Raw genomic sequence first — 21,030 nt, 5'->3', positions numbered from 1 at the left:
AACTGAGCGCTGATAACAACTTGGGTCATCCTTCTCCTCTTTAGTCCGAATGACACGGCGTCCCTGATTTCCATAAAGAACTTCACATTTTGATTCGTCTGACCACAGAACAGTTTTCCACTTTGCCACAGTCCATTTTAAATGAGCCTTGGCCCAGAGAAGACGTCTGCGCTTCTGGATCATGTTTAGATACGGCTTCTTCTTTGAACTATAGAGTTTTAGCTGGCAACGGCGGATGGCACGGTGAATTGTGTTCACAGATAATGTTCTCTGGAAATATTCCTGAGCCCATTTTGTGATTTCCAATACAGAAGCATGCCTGTATGTGATGCAGTGCCGTCTAAGGGCCTGAAGATCACGGGCACCCAGTATGGTTTTCCGGCCTTGACCCTTACGCACAGAGATTCTTCCAGATTCTCTGAATCTTTTGATGATATTATGCACTGTAGATGATGATATGTTCAAACTCTTTGCAATTTTACACTGTCGAACTCCTTTCTGATATTGCTCCATTTGTCGGCGCAGAATTAGGGGGATTGGTGATCCTCTTCCCATCTTTACTTCTGAGAGCCGCTGCCACTCCAAGATGCTCTTTTTATACCCAGTCATGTTAATGACCTATTGCCAATTGACCTAATGAGTTGCAATTTGGTCCTCCAGCTGTTCCTTTTTTGTACCTTTAACTTTTCCAGCCTCTTATTGCCCCTGTCCCAACTTTTTTGAGATGTGTTGCTGTCATGAAATTTCAAATGAGCCAATATTTGGCATGAAATTTCAAAATGTCTCACTTTCGACATTTGATATGTTGTCTATGTTCTATTGTGAATACAATATCAGTTTTTGAGATTTGTAAATTATTGCATTCCGTTTTTATTTACAATTTGTACTTTGTCCCAACTTTTTTGGAATCAGGGTTGTATTTACTTTCCCCCTTTCTCTTTTTTCTTCTCTCTATTGGATTTTTTTCTCATTTATACTTCCTTCTTTTAATATTTTATTTTTGAACTGGTATGTCTGGTTGTTTGTATATTCTGTTGTATAATATAATAAAAAATCTAAATAATAAATACATGCATGTATTTTTGTGATAATACATATACTGAGCGTATTTACCACATTAATAAATAAAAAGTACTTTGTGTCTGCTGTGTCTTTCAGTTCTTTTAAATCAAGACTGAATACTTTCTTCTTTGCCGCTGCCTTTTATTAAATCAAATTTGAGACTTGGTTTTTTTCAGCGCAACCGCAATGCATGATGGGATATATTGGTTGGTTAGTGACCATCGGTTGTACACTACTTTTTGTGATGCATTGTGGGATACTTTGAGTGCACTATATAGGGTGTAATAATCCTCACTATACATTCGGACAACACTACAAAATGGCATCTGCACTATATAACGCCCTATATGCATGGATTAAAGCAAAAAAAAAATTATTTGACTGAAAATTTAGGGGGGGGGGGGTTATGGGTGGATTTCGATGAAATTCTACGGGGGGGGTGTTATGGGTGGATTTCAATGAAATTCTGAGAATGGTTAACTTAGAACTGATAACTTTATTACCAATTAATTAATGGATTAATATATTCAATTTATTGCACTTTCTTTCTATTGCTTCCGTATATTATTTTTTGTGGCAAACCACACAAATGCAAGCGCCTGGAATGTTTAGTTTTTTGCACCATGAACTAAATGGCTTTCCGTTTTCACCTATTTCGTACAGCCAAGCCCACCTCCACTTGTTTTACACCTTTATCGATGGCAGACACATCAGTGCCTTCTTTCATGTAAAGCGCACCCATGCTGCCGAAACTGAAAGCAGAATGACATGCTCCTCTATGCTCGACGTCAATATAGAAAAAAGTTTGGATCTTCGCTTAAATTAAAATTAAAATTCTAATTTAACCTTACTTTGTGTTCAATACGACTTCAAAAACAATTCAAGATTTTATTAAGAGAAATATTGTGGCCAACACGAGTGTTAAGTTACCTAAAAGATCGCGTGAAGTTGGCTGCTATCTACTTTGCGTTCGTTCTCATTTTCCTCCATCATTCCATAGGCCAGAAACAGATGTTTTGACATAATTTAACTTGGTAGGCTATGATTATTATTTAACCGTAGTCTTCTAGACATTTTGGCTGTTTGGGGCATTGAACGCTGGTGTATGATTTTCAGGGAATAAAGTTTAGCGCGTGTCGGAACATCATTGCGCTCGCAGCCTCCAACTCCTCAAACGTCCTTTAAATTGTGATATAACGTAGGCTATAAGGCACGGTTCTAACATACCTTACACACTGGCCTAACGAAAATAATAATTGTTGGGGCGTCTGCTGATTTGTTAGCTATAAATTTAGGTCTAATTACTTCTGACAGTCTGCAAGCATTGCACCGTCGGGTCTTCAAGTCTGGCTGAAGCAGAGGAGCGGGCTTTCCGGGGTTTATTTTTTCGTTTTTTTTTTAAACATGCTCTATTTCTATATGTCCAAGTTTGAACTGAGTCATTCTGGCAAGATTTAATTTAATACAAAACAGAAATGGTCAGACACAAGCACGCCAAGCACGCGGGAATGTATTTTGCCAATTTTGACAGCGCATGTTTTTTAATGCCGCACTGTAGACAGCGAACGTTTAAACATGATCAAACATAGGAAATGAACGACACAAAGCATGGCTCAAAAACAAAAAAGTTAAATAAACCCTGCTGATAGTTGATGGTGTTGCAACACATCAGTGTTATAACCCAATCTCTACCCAACCACCCGTCATTTTAATTCTCCTCGGATCAGCACCGACCTCACATTTGGCCTTGGGAGAGTTCAGTTGACGGAAATCCATCACACGACGGAAAACTTTAATCCATGTATATAGTGAGTAGGCAGCGATTTCAGACACAGGGTATGACATTGAAAAACCCCCACTGTGTACAGTCAAGCGAGTTTTATATCATCATGGACTGCGATGCTGTTGGATTTGTTCAACAGCCTGTCTTTATTAAAATTCTCTTCGCAACTTCATCCAACTGTCACCTGCATTTCTGACAACAGTACATTGAACATGTCCCCGACAATTACATTTTATCAAACTCAAATACGGTATAAATAACACCCTGGCTGCTATCTGCATTAAAGCCAAGATTACAGTGGTGCTTGAAAGTTTGTGAACCCTTTAGAATTTTCTATATTTCTGCATAAATATGACCTAAAACATCATCAGAGTTTCACACAAGTCCTAAAAGTAGATAAAGAGAACCCAGTTAAAAATTACTATTAAAACTATTAAAAATCAGATCTCGGACACTTCTACTGCAGAACATTGTGGTACCATTGGAGGTGTAAATGAATATTCTGAATGAAGAGTTCAGAAAATCAGTTTAAACAGATTAATAACCTGACTCTAAACATGAGCAACTTTTCCTGCATAAATATTCACATCAATATTGTGTAAATAATTTGGATTTGAATTGCTGACTCTGAATACAACCCTTTAACACAAATATTACAATAACTTACTCTGTGGTGCTTCAGCCTCAGTGTCACTCTTTTCTGTGTGAAATAAATACAAAACTGTCACAAACCTTCAACCTCAGTAAAATATTAATGCTATTAATAAAATACTTGTTGTTATAAAATGCTATGCACATTTGTGAGAGGTCCTAAAGAAGACACGCTAGAGGCTTACCCAGATCTTCAAGAAGTTCAGATTCATTCTTCTTCAACCAATCATATGTGATGTCACAGGGTGTTTTGCTATTGAGACAGCCATAAATTTCACGGACCATGTCATGACTGGTTTTCTGGGATTTGATGTTTGCATACATTTGATCAGTGATCTTGCCATACAGCTTATCAGCCAGTTCAATTGGATTTCTTATCTTTTGTATAAGTTTACACATGTGTTTCTTCAGAAAAAATTCTGTATCTGCCATGTTGACTGTTAAAGAAGAAAAAGGGAAAAAAAAGAGTTAGCGTATAATCACGTCACTGCACAGTAATGAACAAACTTGAACGAAACGCTTCCACATGGCATTCAATTCTGTGCATGAATCCACATTTACACTTTATTCACCGAGGTCGTTATTTATTGGATTAATTAATTTTAATATATCATATTTTAAATTATTATTATTGATTTCCTCCATTATTTATACTTACGTTTATCATCTACACATAAAACAATTACTATTTAGCACAGTATTCTGTACACTTGACCTCTTCCTGCAAATAAAACAATAAAGGACACTTGCAAGCAACCTATTAAATATTAAACCTTCGGGGTGGAATGATATACAATGAGCTCTGTAGCAGTGCCTGTTATAACGTGGTTGTGTAACTATCACACAACCACACAACTTCATTGGCTGTGCAGATTGCAACCCCTTGTGTTTAAAGAGTGAAACTGCATTAAATGCATAACTAATAGAATGTTGTTTCTGAACATGCAAACCATCAAGTATTTTCATCCTGCCATATTAAATTTAAGGGGAGGGGGGGCACGATGACTTTACTCTGGCAAAATAAGCTTTAACATTAGCAGACATTCACTTTTCCCATGAGGAAACATGCCTGATTAAACAGAACATTTTTTAAATACAGAACTCAACGCAGTATTGTTATATTCGATTCTACACATTAGGTTATTAGCCATTAAAGTGTTATTTCACTGAACACTGTCCCAGACGTGTAATAAGATACACTGGACAAATCACTGCCACTTCACGGTCAGCATGTTTCCAGATTATCGATACCACATACTGTATAATACTAATAATTCTTAAAAACGCAAATCCCTAAGGACTAATTTATGCTTCTATGAGCTTGTCTGTTGTGCACAGATGGTCACACAGAGTGAAGTATTTCTGCCTGCATGCAATGTGAGTGTGTAATCTAAGAGGCAGTGTAAAATTAACCACACCTGAGTTCACAAAATTACACAACAAAGATAAGCAGAAAACCTGTTTGTGTTCAGTTCCACTGTTCAGTAGGGTGCATCAGTTGCCCTGACTTTCATAAAATCTGATGCGTTTTTGTTCGGGTGTTCCTTTTCACCAATAAAGACATCCTGTAAAATGTTTTGACCATATTCAAAAGTCTAATGGTGGCACCATGAGGTTCATTTTTTGCCAAAAAACGCTTATTTTATGTTTTCGCGTAAGGTTTGAATCACAATGTTGGACTCCATTTATTGATTTCTTGTGAGCCAGAGATCATGTTAAGAACCTTTGCAAGGGATTGAGAAGCATTAATGTGATTCATAATCCATTTGTATTGTTTAAAAGTAGTTGAACAATGATTCAATGAACAGCTAAAACTCAAACTGTGCTTGATAATATATTTAGAATATGGACTAAAAATGTGTATCTAAGATATTTGGTATACTCTATAAGGTGCCATAATGTTTCATGAAAAGTGATCGAAATTTTGTCATAAAAGTCATAAAATAGCAGCTTTTTCCATAACTTTGAGCTCCTGGTGCCGCCATTAAACTTTTGAATTTTGTCAAAATATTTCACCCAGTGTGTTTTCTTACCAAAAGGAACATAAAAACAAAAATGCATCATGATCGGAGGAACTTTTCATTTTTAGGGGGCAACTGATGCACCCTACTGTTCAGTATAAGGGCCCGGTCCCACAACACAGATAACTATAACTGTACCTATAACTCTGATTGTCCATCTGCCTGAATTTAGTTCCAGTCTGGAGCAGAAACACCACAACTATAATCCCCACTATAATATCATTTGGTCCTGACACTCAGGGAAATAAACGCACGGAACTTAGGAATAGTCATGGAAGTTTTTTCCAAGTAGTAGCGCATTATTCCGGGTCATACTGTACAGCTTGGACTTCAAAACAACCCATGCACACACTCCACCAGTTGATAGAATACAGATAGGTCAAGGATTACAGAAATATAATTAAAAAGGATACAAAATACAGAGTGGTTACGGATTTTAATACAGGTGCATCACGGATGCTAATAATTTACAGATTGGTCACAGACGTTTCAGTATATTACAGATTGGTTACCGATTTCACACGGACGATGCGTCATGGATAAAAAATTAAGAAGTCGAAAACAAATGTTTGGACTGCTGAAGTTCATAATTAAAATATTGTACCTGCATTTATATGTTTATTAATTTACTTTTGATATTTCTTGGAAAATCACATATCCATGAATAAAAGATCTGTGCTTTGTATTATATTTTTTATTTTCCGTGACTTCATGATGCAGCAAGGATGTACAAAGATGCCCAGGGAAAATAGCAAATGCTCAGACACTGTCACATGTCAACAATTACCTGATTGGTCAGATGTTTTATCGGATCAGGTCCAGGCCTGGAAAAATCGCTCCAGAAGCAATCTCACTGATACGGATAAACCCAGGCCTATGCTTTAATACAGAAATATACGTAAGCCCATCTTAAAGTGATGTAATGGAAATGCAATAAAGGTTTTGCTTTTCAGTGTAGGAGGTTTTCCCTCATGTCATAAATGAAAAGCAATACCATCTGTGTACTGTATTTCATGTTTCTCCACAGTGTGCCCAGTGTGGTTGCTTTTTTTTTTTTAAAGCTTATCTGTTTTTTAGCTTAAGATGGTTGGAACAGGGTGGCACAGTGGTGTAGTGGTTCGCACTGTTGCCTCACAGCAAGAAGGTTCTGGGTTTGAGCCCAGCAGCTGACAGGGGCCTTTCTGTGCGGAGTTTGCATGTTCTCCTCGTGTCTGCATGGGTTTCTTCTGGGTGCTCTAGTTTCCCCCACAGTCCAAAGACATGCAGGTTAGGATAACTGGTGGCTCTAAATTGACCGTAGGTGTGAATGTGAGTGTGAATGGTTGTTTGTCTCTATGGTGGGGTTTACATTAGACCGTATCAGCGGATCATCAGATTAACGTTTTTAAAACGATTAGCGTGCACACAGCAACGCCAATACACGATTTGCGTGCACACAGCAACGCCAATACACGGATACGCTCGGCTCCGCAGGCATCCTGCGCTCCAAATCACTCCGCCCTGAACAGCGAGTGCCCTCTGGAGGGTGCGCACTCCGGCCCTGCGCAGCTCACAGAGCGCGCGAGTGAAGTGCACGAGCAGTGATTCGGGACTGAGCCGCTGTGTGTGTGATCCTAGTGCATATCACTTACCACTTGCAAGTGGAAGGATGGCAAGCCTAAAGACAATCATAACTACACAATGGGCAGTATTTGCATCAGTATTTGCAGTATTTTCATACTTTTATACTCTTTAATGAAAGGTGATACAAGGCGGAAGTCCGCGCCGTTTTTCAGCAGTCGTGTCACATGACGAACGCCAGCGAATCAGGAAGGTGGATGTCACAGTGACGTTGTCCAATGACGACGCCAGCTAGAGCTCAGCACAGCGTATCCGCGTATTCTCAATGTTTACACAGCACCGGACCAGACACGATCTGGATTGAATACGTGGACCCTGGCGGATTCCCGTTTCCCGGCGTTTCCAGGCGTTTTAATGTAAACGGACAGTGCATCCGCGAAGAAGACGAGACAGATACGGTCTAATGTAAACTTGGCCTATGTGTCAGCCCTGCGATGATCTGGTGACTTGTCCAGGGTGTACCCCGCCTTTCGCCCGTAGTCAGCTGGGATCAGGTCCAGCTTGCCTGCGACCCTGCACAGGATAAGCAGTTATAGATGATGAATGGATGTCCTAAATTGTAAATCTGAAATAAAAATCTTGGGTCAAAAATTCAGATGCCACAGAAAACCCATAAAGTCCTTTTGGTGTCATTTGCATGAAAATTGGGTGAAAGTGTGAGTATCTCATGTTGTTCGAGGCCACTGTTATTAATATCGTCCAACAGCACAGGGTGTGGTCATGAGATGCTGCTGATATGAACTCAAACAAACGCAGGGAAATGGATGGATTTGAGTTTATATGAAAAAGTTTCAGAGGAAAAGTGATGAACACTAACCCTAAACCCCTGATCATGCAAAAGAGTTTTAATATCAATCAATCAAACAATCATTTACTTTATCCCTTGAACTAGACTATGGTATATTACATTTAACAGTGGACTCTTTGACAGAATATTTTCTGCTTTTTATTGCTGTTGTTAATGAGTCAAGGTTCACTTTCCTTTCATCTTGCATGATCTTGTGATTAGGTTTCAGAAAGACTAGAATATTGAAGTTTTACAATGGGCATTGCATTAGGATCGTGTGCTGGAGTGAACATTCATAAGAGCACATTGATTACGGTCACAGTGTTAAGATATTATATTTAATCATAATACATTAAATTCAGCTCAGGATGGACTGATGACTTTAGTCTGATATGAATAACAGATTGTTGTTGCTTTTATTGGCCAATTGGGGGGGGACATTTCTTATCTCAACCCTTTAACACCTCTTTGTCCTTTAGTCCTTCTCTCTTTGTATTTTGTAAATATACGTAAGCCCATCTTAAAGTGATGTAATGGAAATGCAATAAAGGTTTTGCTTTTCAGTGTAGGAGGTTTTCCCTCATGTCATAAATGAAAAGCAATACCATCTGTGTACTGTATTTCATGTTTCTCCACAGTGTGCCCAGTGTGGCTGCTTTTTTATTTAAAGCTTATCTGTTTTTTAACTTAAGATGGTTGAAACAGGACGGCACGGTGGTGAAGTGGTTCGCACTGTTGCCTCACAGCAAGAAGGTTCTGGGTTCAAGCCCCGTGGCCGGCGAGGGCCTTTCTGTGCGGAGTTTGCATGTTCTCCCCGTGTCTGTGTGGGTTGCCTCCGGGTGCTCCGGTTTCCCCCATAGTCCAAAGGCATGCAGGTTAGGTTAGTTGGTGGCTCTAAATTGACCGTAGGTGTGAATGGTTGTTTGTCTCCATGTGTCAGCCCTGCAATGACCTGGCGACTTGTCCAGGGTGTACCCCGCCTCTCGCCCATAATCAGCTGGGATAGGCTCCAGCTTGCCTGCAACCCTGTAGAACAGGATAAGCGGCTACAGATAATGGATGGATGGATGGATGGATGGATGGATGGTCGGAACAACCGTAGTGTCATCAATATAAGTGGCACCTTAATCCATTAAATCAATCTTGTCATGAAAAAAGAGAGCATGTTATGTGTCAATCTGGTGCTGAGGTCTTATTCTTCTCATACGTTAGCTGTAGTTGACCGTTTGCTGCAGATTTGCTAGCTGGCTCAGGAGAGCTACCCAGGGTGGACATTGAGCAGTTCCCACCCAGCCATTCACACTTACAGGCAATTTAGAGTTGCCAGTGGACCTAACCAGTCCCCCCAGGATTCCGCGGGCCTTTTTTATGATTGTTGTGGGCTAAAATGTCTGATGTTGTGGGGGGGTTTCCAAAAAATTGCGATGAAAGTTGCGGTGTTTTTTAGGCTTTTGTTGCGATTACATTGCGGGAGGAAGTGAAAGTTGTGAGAAACTGTTGCAATTTTCTTTTTTTGTGATTAAAATTGAGTGATATGTTAAATATTAAGTTATTACTAAAAAACTATTGATTAAAAGAACAAAGACACTGAGAAATGATCCTATAAACAACTTTACCAATATAAAAGATTACCAAGACTACAAAAATGCAGAAAAATAGGCTTTACTTATCCAAATGCACCTGTTGGTTCAAAAGTTAAAGTGCAGAGAACCTCACAGCACAACATGAAGTTACCTTAAAATATAATATAAATGCCTCAGCTTTCATGTAAGAAAAAAAAACTATTAATACTAGTACTGTGTGCAGGCAGTCTCTCCTGAAGACTAAATTAAACAATAATTATAAACTAATAAAATAAATGGCTCAGGCTTCATAGAAGAAAAAAAACAATTTGAACAGAATCTCACAGTATGATGCTGAAGCTGCCTAAACAATGGAAAATAAAATACCATTTTGGCAAAAATGTTGGCATCCATTAATTTCTTGTATCAAGTAACAATTAATGTAAAGTGCACACAGTCCTTCACTGTAAACATAACATACTTTCAGTAACAGAATTTAAGCCGATATAAACACTGACTCGCACACAGTGTTGCCAGATACTGCTGACATTTTCCAGCCCAAAATATGTTCCAACCCGCCAAAATGCACTTAAAACCGCCCAATCTGGCAACACTGCTCGCTAGTTTGTCGACATCACCTCAAGATGACGCCAACGATTGGTCAAATTTGCAGGAAAGTTGTGATGATTGGATATAATTGCAACACTGCCCTGAATTCGCAGGGATTGGTTGAATTTGCATTGATGTTGCAAATCGCAACATCGCGAAATCCTGGAGGGTCTGCCTAACCGCATTTCTTTGGGGGAAACTGGACACTCCACACAGCAAGGCCCCCATCGGCAACAGAGCTCAAACCCTGAACCTTGTCGCTGTGAGGCAACAGTGCTAACCACTGCACCATGCTGGTGCTGAGGTGACATCACATCATACCCCCCATGCCCTCCTCTGTTTTGAACCAGTGGTGATTTCACACAAGTGATGCTCCAAACAGCCACAGGATACATGTGGCAGCCATTTTGCATATGCATTATTAAAAGCAATTACAGTGGTGCTTGAAAGTTTGTGAACCCTTTAGAATTGTCTATATTTCTGCATAAATATGACCTAAAACATCATCAGATTTTCACACAAGTCCTAAAAGTAGATAAAGAGAACCCAGTTAAACAAATGAGACAAAAATATTTTACTTGGTCATTTATTTATTGAGGAAAATGATCCAATATGACAAATCTGTGAGTGGCAAAAGTATGTGAACCTCTAGGATTAGCAGTTAATTTGAAGGTGAAATTAGAGTCAGGTGTTTTCAATCAATGGGATGACAATCAGGTGTGAGTGGGCACCCTGTTTTATTTAAAGAACAGGGATCTATCAAAGTCTGATCTTCACAACACATGTTTGTGGAAGTGTATCATGGCATGAACAAAGGAGATTTCTGAGGACCTCAGAAAAAGCATTGTTGATGCTCATCAGGCTGGAAAAGGTTACAAAACCATCTCTAAAGAGTTTGGACTCCACCAATCCACAGTCAGACAGATTGTGTACAAATGGAGGAAATTAAGACCATTATTACCCTCCCCAGGAGTGGTCGACCAACAAAGATCACTCCAAGAGCAAGGCATGTAATAGTCGTCGAGGTCACAAAGGACCCCAGGGTAACTTCTAAGCAACTGAAGGCCTCTCTCACATTGGCTAATGTTAATGTTCATGAGTCCACCATCAGGAGATCACTGAACAACAATGGTGTGCATGGCAGGGTTGCAAGGAGAAAGCCACTGCTCTTCAAAAAGAACATTGCTGCTCGTCTGCAGTTTACTAAAGATCACGTGGACAAGCCAGAAGGCTTTTGGAAAAATGTTTTGTGGACGGATGAGACCAAAATAGAACTTTTTGGTTTAAATGAGAAGTGTTATGTTTGGAGAAAGGAAAACACTCCATTCCAGCATAAGAACCTTATCCCATCTGTGAAACATGGTGGTGGTAGTATCATGGTTTGGGTCTGTTTTGCTGCATCTGGGCCAGGACGGCTTGCCATCATTGATGGAACAATGAATTCTGAATTATACCAGCGAATTCTAAAGGAAAATGTCAGGACATCTGTCCATGAACTGAATCTCAAGAGAAGGTGGGTCATGCAGCAAGACAACGACCCTAAGCACACAAGTCGTTCTACCAAAAATGGTTAAAGAAGAATAAAGTGAATGTTTTGGAATGGCCAAGTCAAAGTCCTGACCTTAATCCAATGGAAATGTTGTGGAAGGACCTGAAGCGAGCAGTTCATGTGAGGAAACCCACCAACATCCCAGAGTTGAAGCTGTTCTGTACGGAGGAACGGGCTAAAATTCCTCCAAGCCGGTGTGCAGGACTGATCAACAGTTACCACAAACGTTTAGTTGCAGTTATTGCTGCACAAGGGGGTCACACCAGATACTGAAAGCAAAGGTTCACATACTTTTGCCATTCACAGGTATGTAATATTGGATCATTTTCCTCAATAAATAAATGACCAAGTATAATATTTTTGTCTCATTTGTTTAACTGGGTTCTCTTGATCTACTTTTAGGACTTGTGTGAAAATCTGATGTTGTTTTAGGTCATATTTATGCAGAAATATAGAAAATTCTAAAGGGTTCACAAACTTTCAAGCACCACTGTGTAATCCAGGCTTTACCTGAAGCCAAACAATGCTTTTACTGTCAATTTTAAATCATATTCACATGCCAAATTGCTGTATTTTTAATCTTTTAAAGTCGCCAGGTCATCACAGGGCTGACACATAGACACAGACAACCATTCACACTCACATTCACACCTACGGTCAATTTAGAGTCACCAGTTAACCTAACCTGCATGTCTTTGGACTGTGGGGGAAACCGGAGCACCCGGAGGAAACCCACGCGGACACGGGGAGAACATGCAAACTCCACACAGAAAGGCCCTCGCCGGCCACGGGGCTCGAACCCGGACCTTCTTGCTGTGAGGTGACAGCGCTAACCACTACACCACCGTGCCGCCCTCGTTAACATACTAGTGCATCTCAAAAAATTAGAATACCATGAAAAAGTTCCTTTTTTTCATAATTTAATTCTAAAAGGTAAACTTTGATATATTCTATATTCATTACATGTAAAGTGAAATATTTAAAGCCTTTTTTGTTTTAATTTTGATGATTATGGCTTATAGCTCATGAAAATCAGAAATCCAGTATCTCAAATTATTAGAATATTCCCTAAGATAAATCAAAAAAAGGATTTACAATACAGAAATGTCCAACTTCTGAAAAGTATATTCATTTATACACTCAATAGTCCACTTGCATGTGACATCACAGCCGATCCAGATTATAAACAGACGCCATCTTGTCGGTCAAACGCCATATTTCCGCCATCGCAATTTACCGACACTACCGAATCTTATAAAGATCATCCAAGTCAAGCAACACTAGCATCTTTAAGATCAGCTAGGAACACTGTACTGGCTTCACAGAATGTCCTAATTCAGCTATCCAGCAAGCTAAACAACTCCACACAATAAGTCCGGGACACCGAGGGTGAAGTTGACTCTTTATATGGAAAATTGTGAAACTAAAAACACAGATACATGCACCAGTCAATAAAAGAAATATGAATCTTCCAAATAAAAGGTTTGGCTCAGGTGCAATCGATACAAAAGCTAACAGAAGCTAACAGGGTAAATACACTGGTATAGCTAACTCTGGCTGGAAATCATAATGCTCAAAGATAATCTTAATCTAATTTCACAGGCACAAACATCACAACTTGATCTCAACTTTACTATGATTTACTTACAGAGAATGCCTTTGAACAGCTACACAGAAGGAGGAGCACAACAACAAACTTCCATGCTGCTTATAACCATGCTGTCTAACTTTTTCTTCTTCTCCTCTCTACAGATTTCCTGCAGCTACAATGTGGGGTGTAAACAATAGGCAAAATAAAAGTCTCTGCATACTTTAACATAAGAACTGCTGGTAGGGCCAGAACACTCCCCGTCTGGTATCTTAGAGATACCATAACACATTAGAATGATACCTTACTCTGGGGATAGAAGAAACACTAGTTCTGAAATAGGTCTATAATAGTTCTTTGTTGTTCCTTGCTGAACAATCTTGACTTCAGCCTTCCTTATTAGTCCATCCTGGCTTGGGACTGTCTTAACGACAACCCCCATAGGCCACTCATTCCTCCTGACCTGTTTCTCCTTGAGAAGAACAACGTCTCCTGGCTTGAGATCTGGTCTCTTGTGTTGCCACTTGTGCCGTGACTGCAGAGTGCCAAGATACTCCTTGCGCCACCTATTCCAGAACTCGTCAGCCAGCAGCTGTACACGTTTCCACTGATTCTTTAAGATCTCCCTTGGACTGCAGCTTCCCAAAGGTGGAACTGATGTACCTGATTTCTGGGTCAACAGGATGGAGGGTGACAGAATGTGAGGATGCTCAGGGTCAGATGAGACTGGTATCAAAGGACGAGCGTTAATTATGGCTGTGACCTCGGCAAGGAAAGTGGTGAGTGATTCATGCGTAAGATGTGCTTGTCCAGCACGCAGCAGCACACTGTCCAGTATGCGTCGTGCAACGCCGATCATGCGTTCCCACACTCCACCCATGTGGGATGAATGGGGTGGGTTAAAGATCCAAGAACATTTTTCTTCTTGCAGATAATTCTGGACTTCACTCTGCTCTACAATGCTGATGCCCATTTCTCGGCATGCACCAACAAAGTTGGTCCCACAGTCTGAGCGCAACTGTTTGGCTGGGCCGCGCAGCGCAAAGAAACGCCTCAGAGCATTGATGAAACTAGAAGCGCTCATCTCTTCAACCACTTCGATGTGGACAGCCCTTGTGCATAAACAGGTGAACAGGATTGCCCATCTCTTACTATTAGCCTGACCCCCGCGTGTTCTCCTTGCGGACACTTCCCATGGCCCGAACATGTCCATGCCCACATGTGAGAAAGGGGGGCCTGGCTGAAGACGATCTGCAGGTAGTTCACTCATTTGCTGCACCTCAATCTTGCCTCTGAGTCGTCTGCAAATCACACATTTGTTTAATATCTTCCCAATACACCTCTTTGCTCCCATTATCCACAGGCCGCTCTCTCTGACAGCGCCCTCTGTAAAGTGCCTGCCCTGGTGCTGCACTCTCTCATGATGGTGTCGTACAATAAGAGTGGTGATGTGATGACTGCCAGGTAAGATGATGGGGTTTGTTTCCTTTACTTCAAGGCCTGACTGACTGATACGACCACCTACTCTCAGTAGGCCACTGCTGTCGATGGTGGGATTCAACTTGATGAGTGGGCTTTGCTTGGAGAGGTCACATTTCGCAGTGATGCAACGGAACTCCTCTCCATAGACTTCATGCTGCACACTCCAGATGACAAGGTTCTCTGCCTCTTCGAGAGTACCACTGGAGATGGCCTTCTTACAGATGTGCCACCCAGCACAGTCTCCATCATTCTGTGAGTGAGCGAAACACAGGGCTATGTGTCTGAGCTTGGCCACAGCATGGATCAGTGATCTCCATGTGGAGAAGCGCTCCCAGCGTTTGGAGTCAAGGAAGCTCTCAGTGACGTGTGTGGATAGGGTTTTGACTTCAGGGCGGATTTCTACGTCCTTATCGGGGTTGATAAGGTCAAACTCTGTGTGCTGCTCAGGTGGAAGCTTAGAGTTGAGGAGAAACGAGGGGCCTGTGAGCCATGAGGTGTTGCCGAGTCTTGAGGCTGGAACAGAGCGTGAGCCATGGTCTGCAGGATTCCGATCCGTTGGCACATAATGCCATTGTTCAGGCATGATAGATTGTCTTATACGCTGAACTCTGTTGTTTACGTATACATAGAAGCGCCTTGACTGGTTGAATATGTAGCCCAGGACAACCTTGCTGTCTGTGTAAAAGATGACGGAGTTGAGTGGGAGGTCTATTTCTTCACTTATTACCTCTGCGATTTCAACAGCCATGACCGCTGCGCACAGTTCAAGCCTGGGGATTGTGAGTTCGGGCTGAGGGGCGAGCCGCGCTTTACCCATGACGAATCCCAGTTCTACTGTCCCTTTGGTGCTAGTGACTCTCAGGTAGGCAACAGCAGATATGGCTTTGACAGATGCATCAGAAAAGACGCATAGTTCAATGCTTTGTATCTCAGAGGGGGGAATGGAAAAGTATGTGTGGGGCACATGAATGCTGCTGAGATGGCTCAGTGAGCTTCGCCACTCTGTCCATTTCTCACGCATTTCCTCAGGGAGGGGTGAGTCCCAGTCCGAGGCCTGTGCTGACAGCTCTCTTAACAATAGCCGACCCTGGATAGTCACTGGTGCCAAGAACCCCAATGGGTCGAAGAGGCTGTTCACCATTGAAAGTACGCCCCTGCGTGTGTAAGGGCTTTCGTCCTGAGGAACATGAAAGGTAAGGTGGTCTAACATGAGGCTCCATTTCACCCCGAGGCTTCGCTGATCTGGTAAGTCATCTACAAACAGGTCAAGATCCTGGATGTCTTTGGCGCGATCTTCAACTGGAAATGCATCCATCACATCGGCTTTGTTGGAGGCTACCTTGTGGAGCCGGAGGTTGGAGGCTGCCAGCATCTTCTGTGTTCTTTTGAGTAGATCGACTGCTTGCTCCACGGTGGAGACGGACTTGAGGACATCATCCACATAGAAATCTCGATCAGTGAGGTACCGCACATCACTGCCATACAGTTCTTCTCCCTGGCGGGCAGCTCTTCGTAATCCGTAGATGGCCACAGCAGGAGAGGGACTGTTTCCGAAGACATGCACCCTCATTCTGTAGTCAACCACCTCTTTACTCAGGTCATTATCTCTGTGCCAGAGAAAGCGTAGAACATCCCTGCAGTCTTCTCGGACGAGAAAACAATGAAACATTTGTTGTATGTCAGCTGTGAATGCAACTGAGTTCTTCCTGAACCTTATAAGAACCCCTAGCAGGCTATTGTTCATGTTCGGCCCAGAGAGCAGCACGTTGTTGAGTGACTTGCCTTCAAACTGTGCACTCGAATCAAACACCACACGGATCTGTGAGGGTTTTTGTGGGTGGTAGACACCAAAAAAGGGCAGGTACCAATACTCCTTCCCATCTTGCATGGGAGGAGCAAGCTCTGCGTGGTGGCTGTCCAGCATTTTTTGCATAAAGTCCATAAAATGAGATTTCATCTCTGGATTTTTGTTGAGTGTTCGGTGCAGAGACTTCAGCCGACCCATGGCATATTGGCGGTTATTAGGCAGACACATCCTGGGTTGGCGGAACGGTAGCGGGGCCACCCAACTGTTAGCCGAATCCTGGAAGAATTCATTTTCCATTGTTTCAAGGAATAGGAGATCTTCCATTGATGGCGCAAGCTTGTGATCATCCTTGGTTTGCTGGAAAACCGATAGGCCCAGGTTGTCACTGTATGTCACACGGCTGACAGGCTGGGGCTGATTAGGGGAACAGATTTTCTCCTTTACCTTCAAGTGGTTCTCACATGGGGGAAAGTGGCTTGGCCTGCCATTTTCAAGGATGTATGTTTTCATGCTGGTGACTTCGGGAGGCCGATGTGTGCTGCCCAGGCACACATCGCCAACTATGACCCATCCTAAGTCCAGCCTCTGTGCGTAGGGTGCGTCATGTGGTCCGTTGATCTGTTTACGCACCTTGTGCGCTCTCAGCATGTCCCTGCCCAGAAGCAGCAGGATCTCAGCATTCATGTCCACTTCTGGTATTTCATTGGCTATAGCTCTGAGGTGAGGGTGGCTGTGCGCGGCGGCTTGAGTGGGGATTTCGTCTCTGTTGTTGGGAATCATGTTACACTCCAGGAGTGTGGGCAGAGTTAGGCTGATGTCACCATCTGCAGGTTCGATGACGAAGCCTGTAGCTCGGCGGCCGGACGCGTCACCAACACCAGAGCAGGTTTTTAGAGTGTAAGAGTATGTGGGCCCGCCTACATGGAAGATATCAAAAAACTCTGAGCGTGCCAGCGACCTATTGCTTTGGTCATCCAGCACGGCGTACATCCTTTTGCCCTGGTTGCGGCCGTCTGCCGGGTAGACCGTCACAAGACATATCTTGGAGCATGATTTGCCATTGAAGCCTTCCCCACATACCTCCGTGCATTTGGAAACCACAGCAGTTTCTAATGCTTCATCGCTCTCCCCGCCATTCCCTGATGGGGGTGTTGAGGTCTTGGAGACCCACGGAGCTGGGCCTGGGTGCAGCGCTGTTGGGTGTCTATGGCTGTCACACTCAGCACATTTGATGGCTGCCTCACAGTCTCGGGCTACATGCTTATTTGACGCGCAGCATTTAAAACATATGTTATTCTCCTTTAGTATTCTCTTTCGTTCATCCATTAGCTTTTCCCTGAAGCCGTGGCACACTTGCAGGGAGTGTGGTTTTTGATGCATAGGACATTGCTTCTCTGGGTCTTCGGCAGTGGATGCGGAATCGGAGTGTGCAACGTCAGTTTTATGCACAGAAACTGTCCTTCGGCTGCTTTCACTGAACTTATCTTTCCTGACTGCTGTACTTAAGAGAGGAAGACTAAAGCTTGGGTCATTGCGTGCCTTTGCTTGCCTGTGTACAAACTGTAAAAAGAATTCAAATGGAGGATAAGGGACCCTGAATTCTTGTTTGTATCGGGAGCCTTCCATTACCCACTTGTCCTGGAGCGTGTATGGCAGTTTCTCCACTATTGGGTTTATGCCCCTTGCTGTGTCGAGATAGGATAGGCCAGGTAAGTATCCTTCACGTTTTGCAGAATGAATCTCTAACAGCAAATCAGACAGCTCCCTAAGTTTATGATGCTCCTTGTTTGATATTTTGGGGAATTGATCGAGTTTAGTGAAGAGAGCGCCCTCTATAGCTTCAGGTGAGCCATACATCTCCTCCAGTCTCTCCCACACAAGCCATAAGCCTGCTGCTTGATCTCTCACATTCACTGATCTAATACGCCTTGCATGTGCTGCAGATTCTGGGCCTAGCCATCTTATTAATAAATCCATCTCTTCTCCTGCTGTAAGATCTAGGCTGTCAATGGTGTTCAGGAATGAGCTCTTCCAGGATAAGTAATTTCCTGGCTTATCATCAAACCTGGTTAGTCCTGATGACACTAGCTGACTTCATGCTAGGTACCTCGCTAAGTCAGATGTGGCTGTGTCGCTGGAGCAGTGTGCAGCCCTAGATGTGGTGGGGCTGTGGTCGTTGTGCCTGTGTGTATAAACTGGTATGCCTGGCCTGAAATGGCTGTAGTCAGCGTGTCTGGATGTGTGAGCAGGTAAACCCGACCTGAGTGGGCTGTGGTGAGCATGCCCGGACGTGTGAGCAGGTAAGCCTGACCTGAGTGGACCGTGGTCAGCGTTCCTGGATGTGTGAGCAGGTAAGCCTGACCTGAGTGCGCTGTGGTCAGCACGCCTGGAGGTGTAAGCAGGTAAGCCTGACCTGAGTGGACTGTGGTCAGCGTGCCTGAATGTGTGAGCAGGTAAGCCTGACCTGAGCGCGCTTTGTTCAGCACGCCGGGGTGTGTGAGCAGGTAAGCCTGCATGCAGCTGGGTACTCATCGGCTCAGTACACACTTGTGTATTCGCACGAACATCGCCCACATGGGGGTTACCATCTGCGAAATGGTCACATTGCTGATGGTGATCAGGAGTTGGGAGTTCACCTTCCTTATCTCCACATACAGATACATAAGCACTGGGATTGAGGGGTATTTGCTCCTCACATGAGTGTAAATCTTCGAGTGAATGTGAGCTGCCACTGAGATGGCTGTGTCTTTCTACATATTCCTCAGTACGCCGTTCTGCACTTTGCCTGGGCAGTAACTCTGGTCCATGACTGCGGCACTCATCTTCAAAGTCTACGGCTGCAGCCTCCATTACTGCTGCTTCAGCCATGGCGGCTTCTGCCTCTCTCTCCCTTTCTAAGGCGATGAGTGTTGCATCAAGACGGGCTTTTTCCATCTTTAATTCAATCTCTTTACGTGAATAAGCAGCTCTTGCATGCGCAGCTTGGGCTCTGGCACGTGCTGTGGCTGCTGCCAATGCAACTTTACATGAAGCACTACTCATATGGGAATCTGATGATCTGACTGATGCATTTGCTCTGTCCATGGCTACTATGGATGTGTTTTACCTCAATCCTTCCTAGCGACGTTGCAGTTGTCGTACTGGTTCGGGCTGCCAGCACAATACTGCAGTTTGGTCATCAGTAGCTCTTCACAAGTCTCTCTTTTCACTGTACTGGCTTCACAGAATGTCCTAATTCAGCTATCCAGCAAGCTAAACAACTCCACACAATAAGTCCGGGACACCGAGGGTGAAGTTGACTCTTTATATGGAAAATTGTGAAACTAAAAACACAGATACATGCACCAGTCAATAAAAGAAATATGAATCTTCCAAATAAAAGGTTTGGCTCAGGTGCAATCGATACAAAAGCTAACAGAAGCTAACAGGGTAAATACACTGGTATAGCTAACTCTGGCTGGAAATCATAATGCTCAAAGATAATCTTAATCTAATTTCACAGGCACAAACATCACAACTTGATCTCAACTTTACTATGATTTACTTACAGAGAATGCCTTTGAACAGCTACACAGAAGGAGGAGCACAACAACAAACTTCCATGCTGCTTATAACCATGCTGTCTAACTTTTTCTTCTTCTCCTCTCTACAGATTTCCTGCAGCTACAATGTGGGGTGTAAACAATAGGCAAAATAAAAGTCTCTGCATACTTTAACATAAGAACTGCTGGTAGGGCCAGAACAAACACCGTTAAACACACAGTGAGAAAATGCGTGAACAAGTTCTGGATCAACCTTAGTAGCACAGTTCAACAAGCATCAGACACAGGAAAAGTGGTCATAACGTACGTGTGTGTGTGTGTGTGTGTGTGTTTAGTGACACAACTTGCATACCTGCAAACTCATGAGGGTTGAAAAAGGCGACAAACTACCGGTCACCCCCCGGCCCCCTTAAACAGCGCGCGATCAAGGAAAATAAAGGGAAAAGACAACATTTAAAACAAAGACAAGATTTATTCATTTTTAGCTTTGCAATTTTCAGTTTTGTATCTGACACTTCATTACATTACCATTAAGGAAGGAAAAGTATAAAAAGTAAAATTTGAATTTAAAAAAGTCAAGAAGGTCCTGGGTTCGAGCCCTGTGGCCGACGAGGGCCTTTCTGTGTGGAGTTTGCATGTTCTCCCCATGTCCGCGTGGGTTTCCTCCGGGTGCTCCGGTTTCCCCCACAGTCCAAAGACATGCAGGTTAGGTTAACTGGTGACTCTAAATTGAGCGTAGGTGTGAATGTGAGTGTGAATGGTTGTCTGTGTCTATGTGTCAGCCCTGTGATGACCTGGCGACTTGTCCAGGGTGAACCCCGCCTTTCACCCGTAGTCAGCTGGGATAGGCTCCAGCTTGCCTGCGACCCTGTAGAAGGATAAAGCGGCTAGAGATAATGAGATGAGATGAGATGAGAGACCTGGCGACTTGTCCAGGGTGTACCCCGCCTTTCGCCCGTAGTCAGCT

The 21,030-nt window shown here is 43.0% G+C and overlaps 2 protein-coding genes across 3 annotated transcripts in view; both read right to left on the bottom strand.

Moving 5' to 3' along the window:
• Positions 1–21,030, bottom strand: part of LOC132883090 (uncharacterized) — a 40,212-nt gene that overhangs the window by 5,944 nt on the left and 13,238 nt on the right. The window contains exons 2-3 of the mRNA XM_060916276.1: positions 3,682–3,933; positions 3,513–3,545 (exon numbers count right to left, since the gene is read on the bottom strand). Coding sequence (XP_060772259.1) covers positions 3,513–3,545; positions 3,682–3,928 — 280 coding nt within the window. The 5' untranslated portion in view covers positions 3,929–3,933. The remainder of the gene's footprint in view (positions 1–3,512; positions 3,546–3,681; positions 3,934–21,030) is intronic.
• LOC132883089 (uncharacterized) lies at positions 12,593–20,376 on the bottom strand. 2 transcript variants are annotated; one of them, XR_009654283.1, is made up of 3 exons: positions 20,070–20,376; positions 13,293–19,844; positions 12,593–13,067 (listed from the first exon to the last, which is right to left on the bottom strand). XR_009654283.1 is itself a non-coding variant. In XM_060916274.1 (2 exons), the coding sequence occupies exon 2, from the start codon at positions 18,496–18,498 to the stop codon at positions 13,537–13,539; it is 4,962 nt and encodes a 1,653-aa protein (XP_060772257.1). In that variant the 5' UTR covers positions 18,499–19,844; positions 20,070–20,376; the 3' UTR covers positions 13,077–13,536. The 2 variants fall into 2 exon arrangements, 1 of the variants encoding a protein (XP_060772257.1); XM_060916274.1 differs by lacking the exon at positions 12,593–13,067 and having other exon boundaries at positions 13,077–19,844.

This window comes from Neoarius graeffei, chromosome 3 (assembly GCF_027579695.1).
Source record: "Neoarius graeffei isolate fNeoGra1 chromosome 3, fNeoGra1.pri, whole genome shotgun sequence".
Lineage (NCBI taxonomy): Eukaryota > Metazoa > Chordata > Actinopteri > Siluriformes > Ariidae > Neoarius > Neoarius graeffei.
The sequence above is the reverse complement of the archived record's forward strand: the minus strand, read 5'-3'. Positions and strand labels throughout refer to the sequence as shown.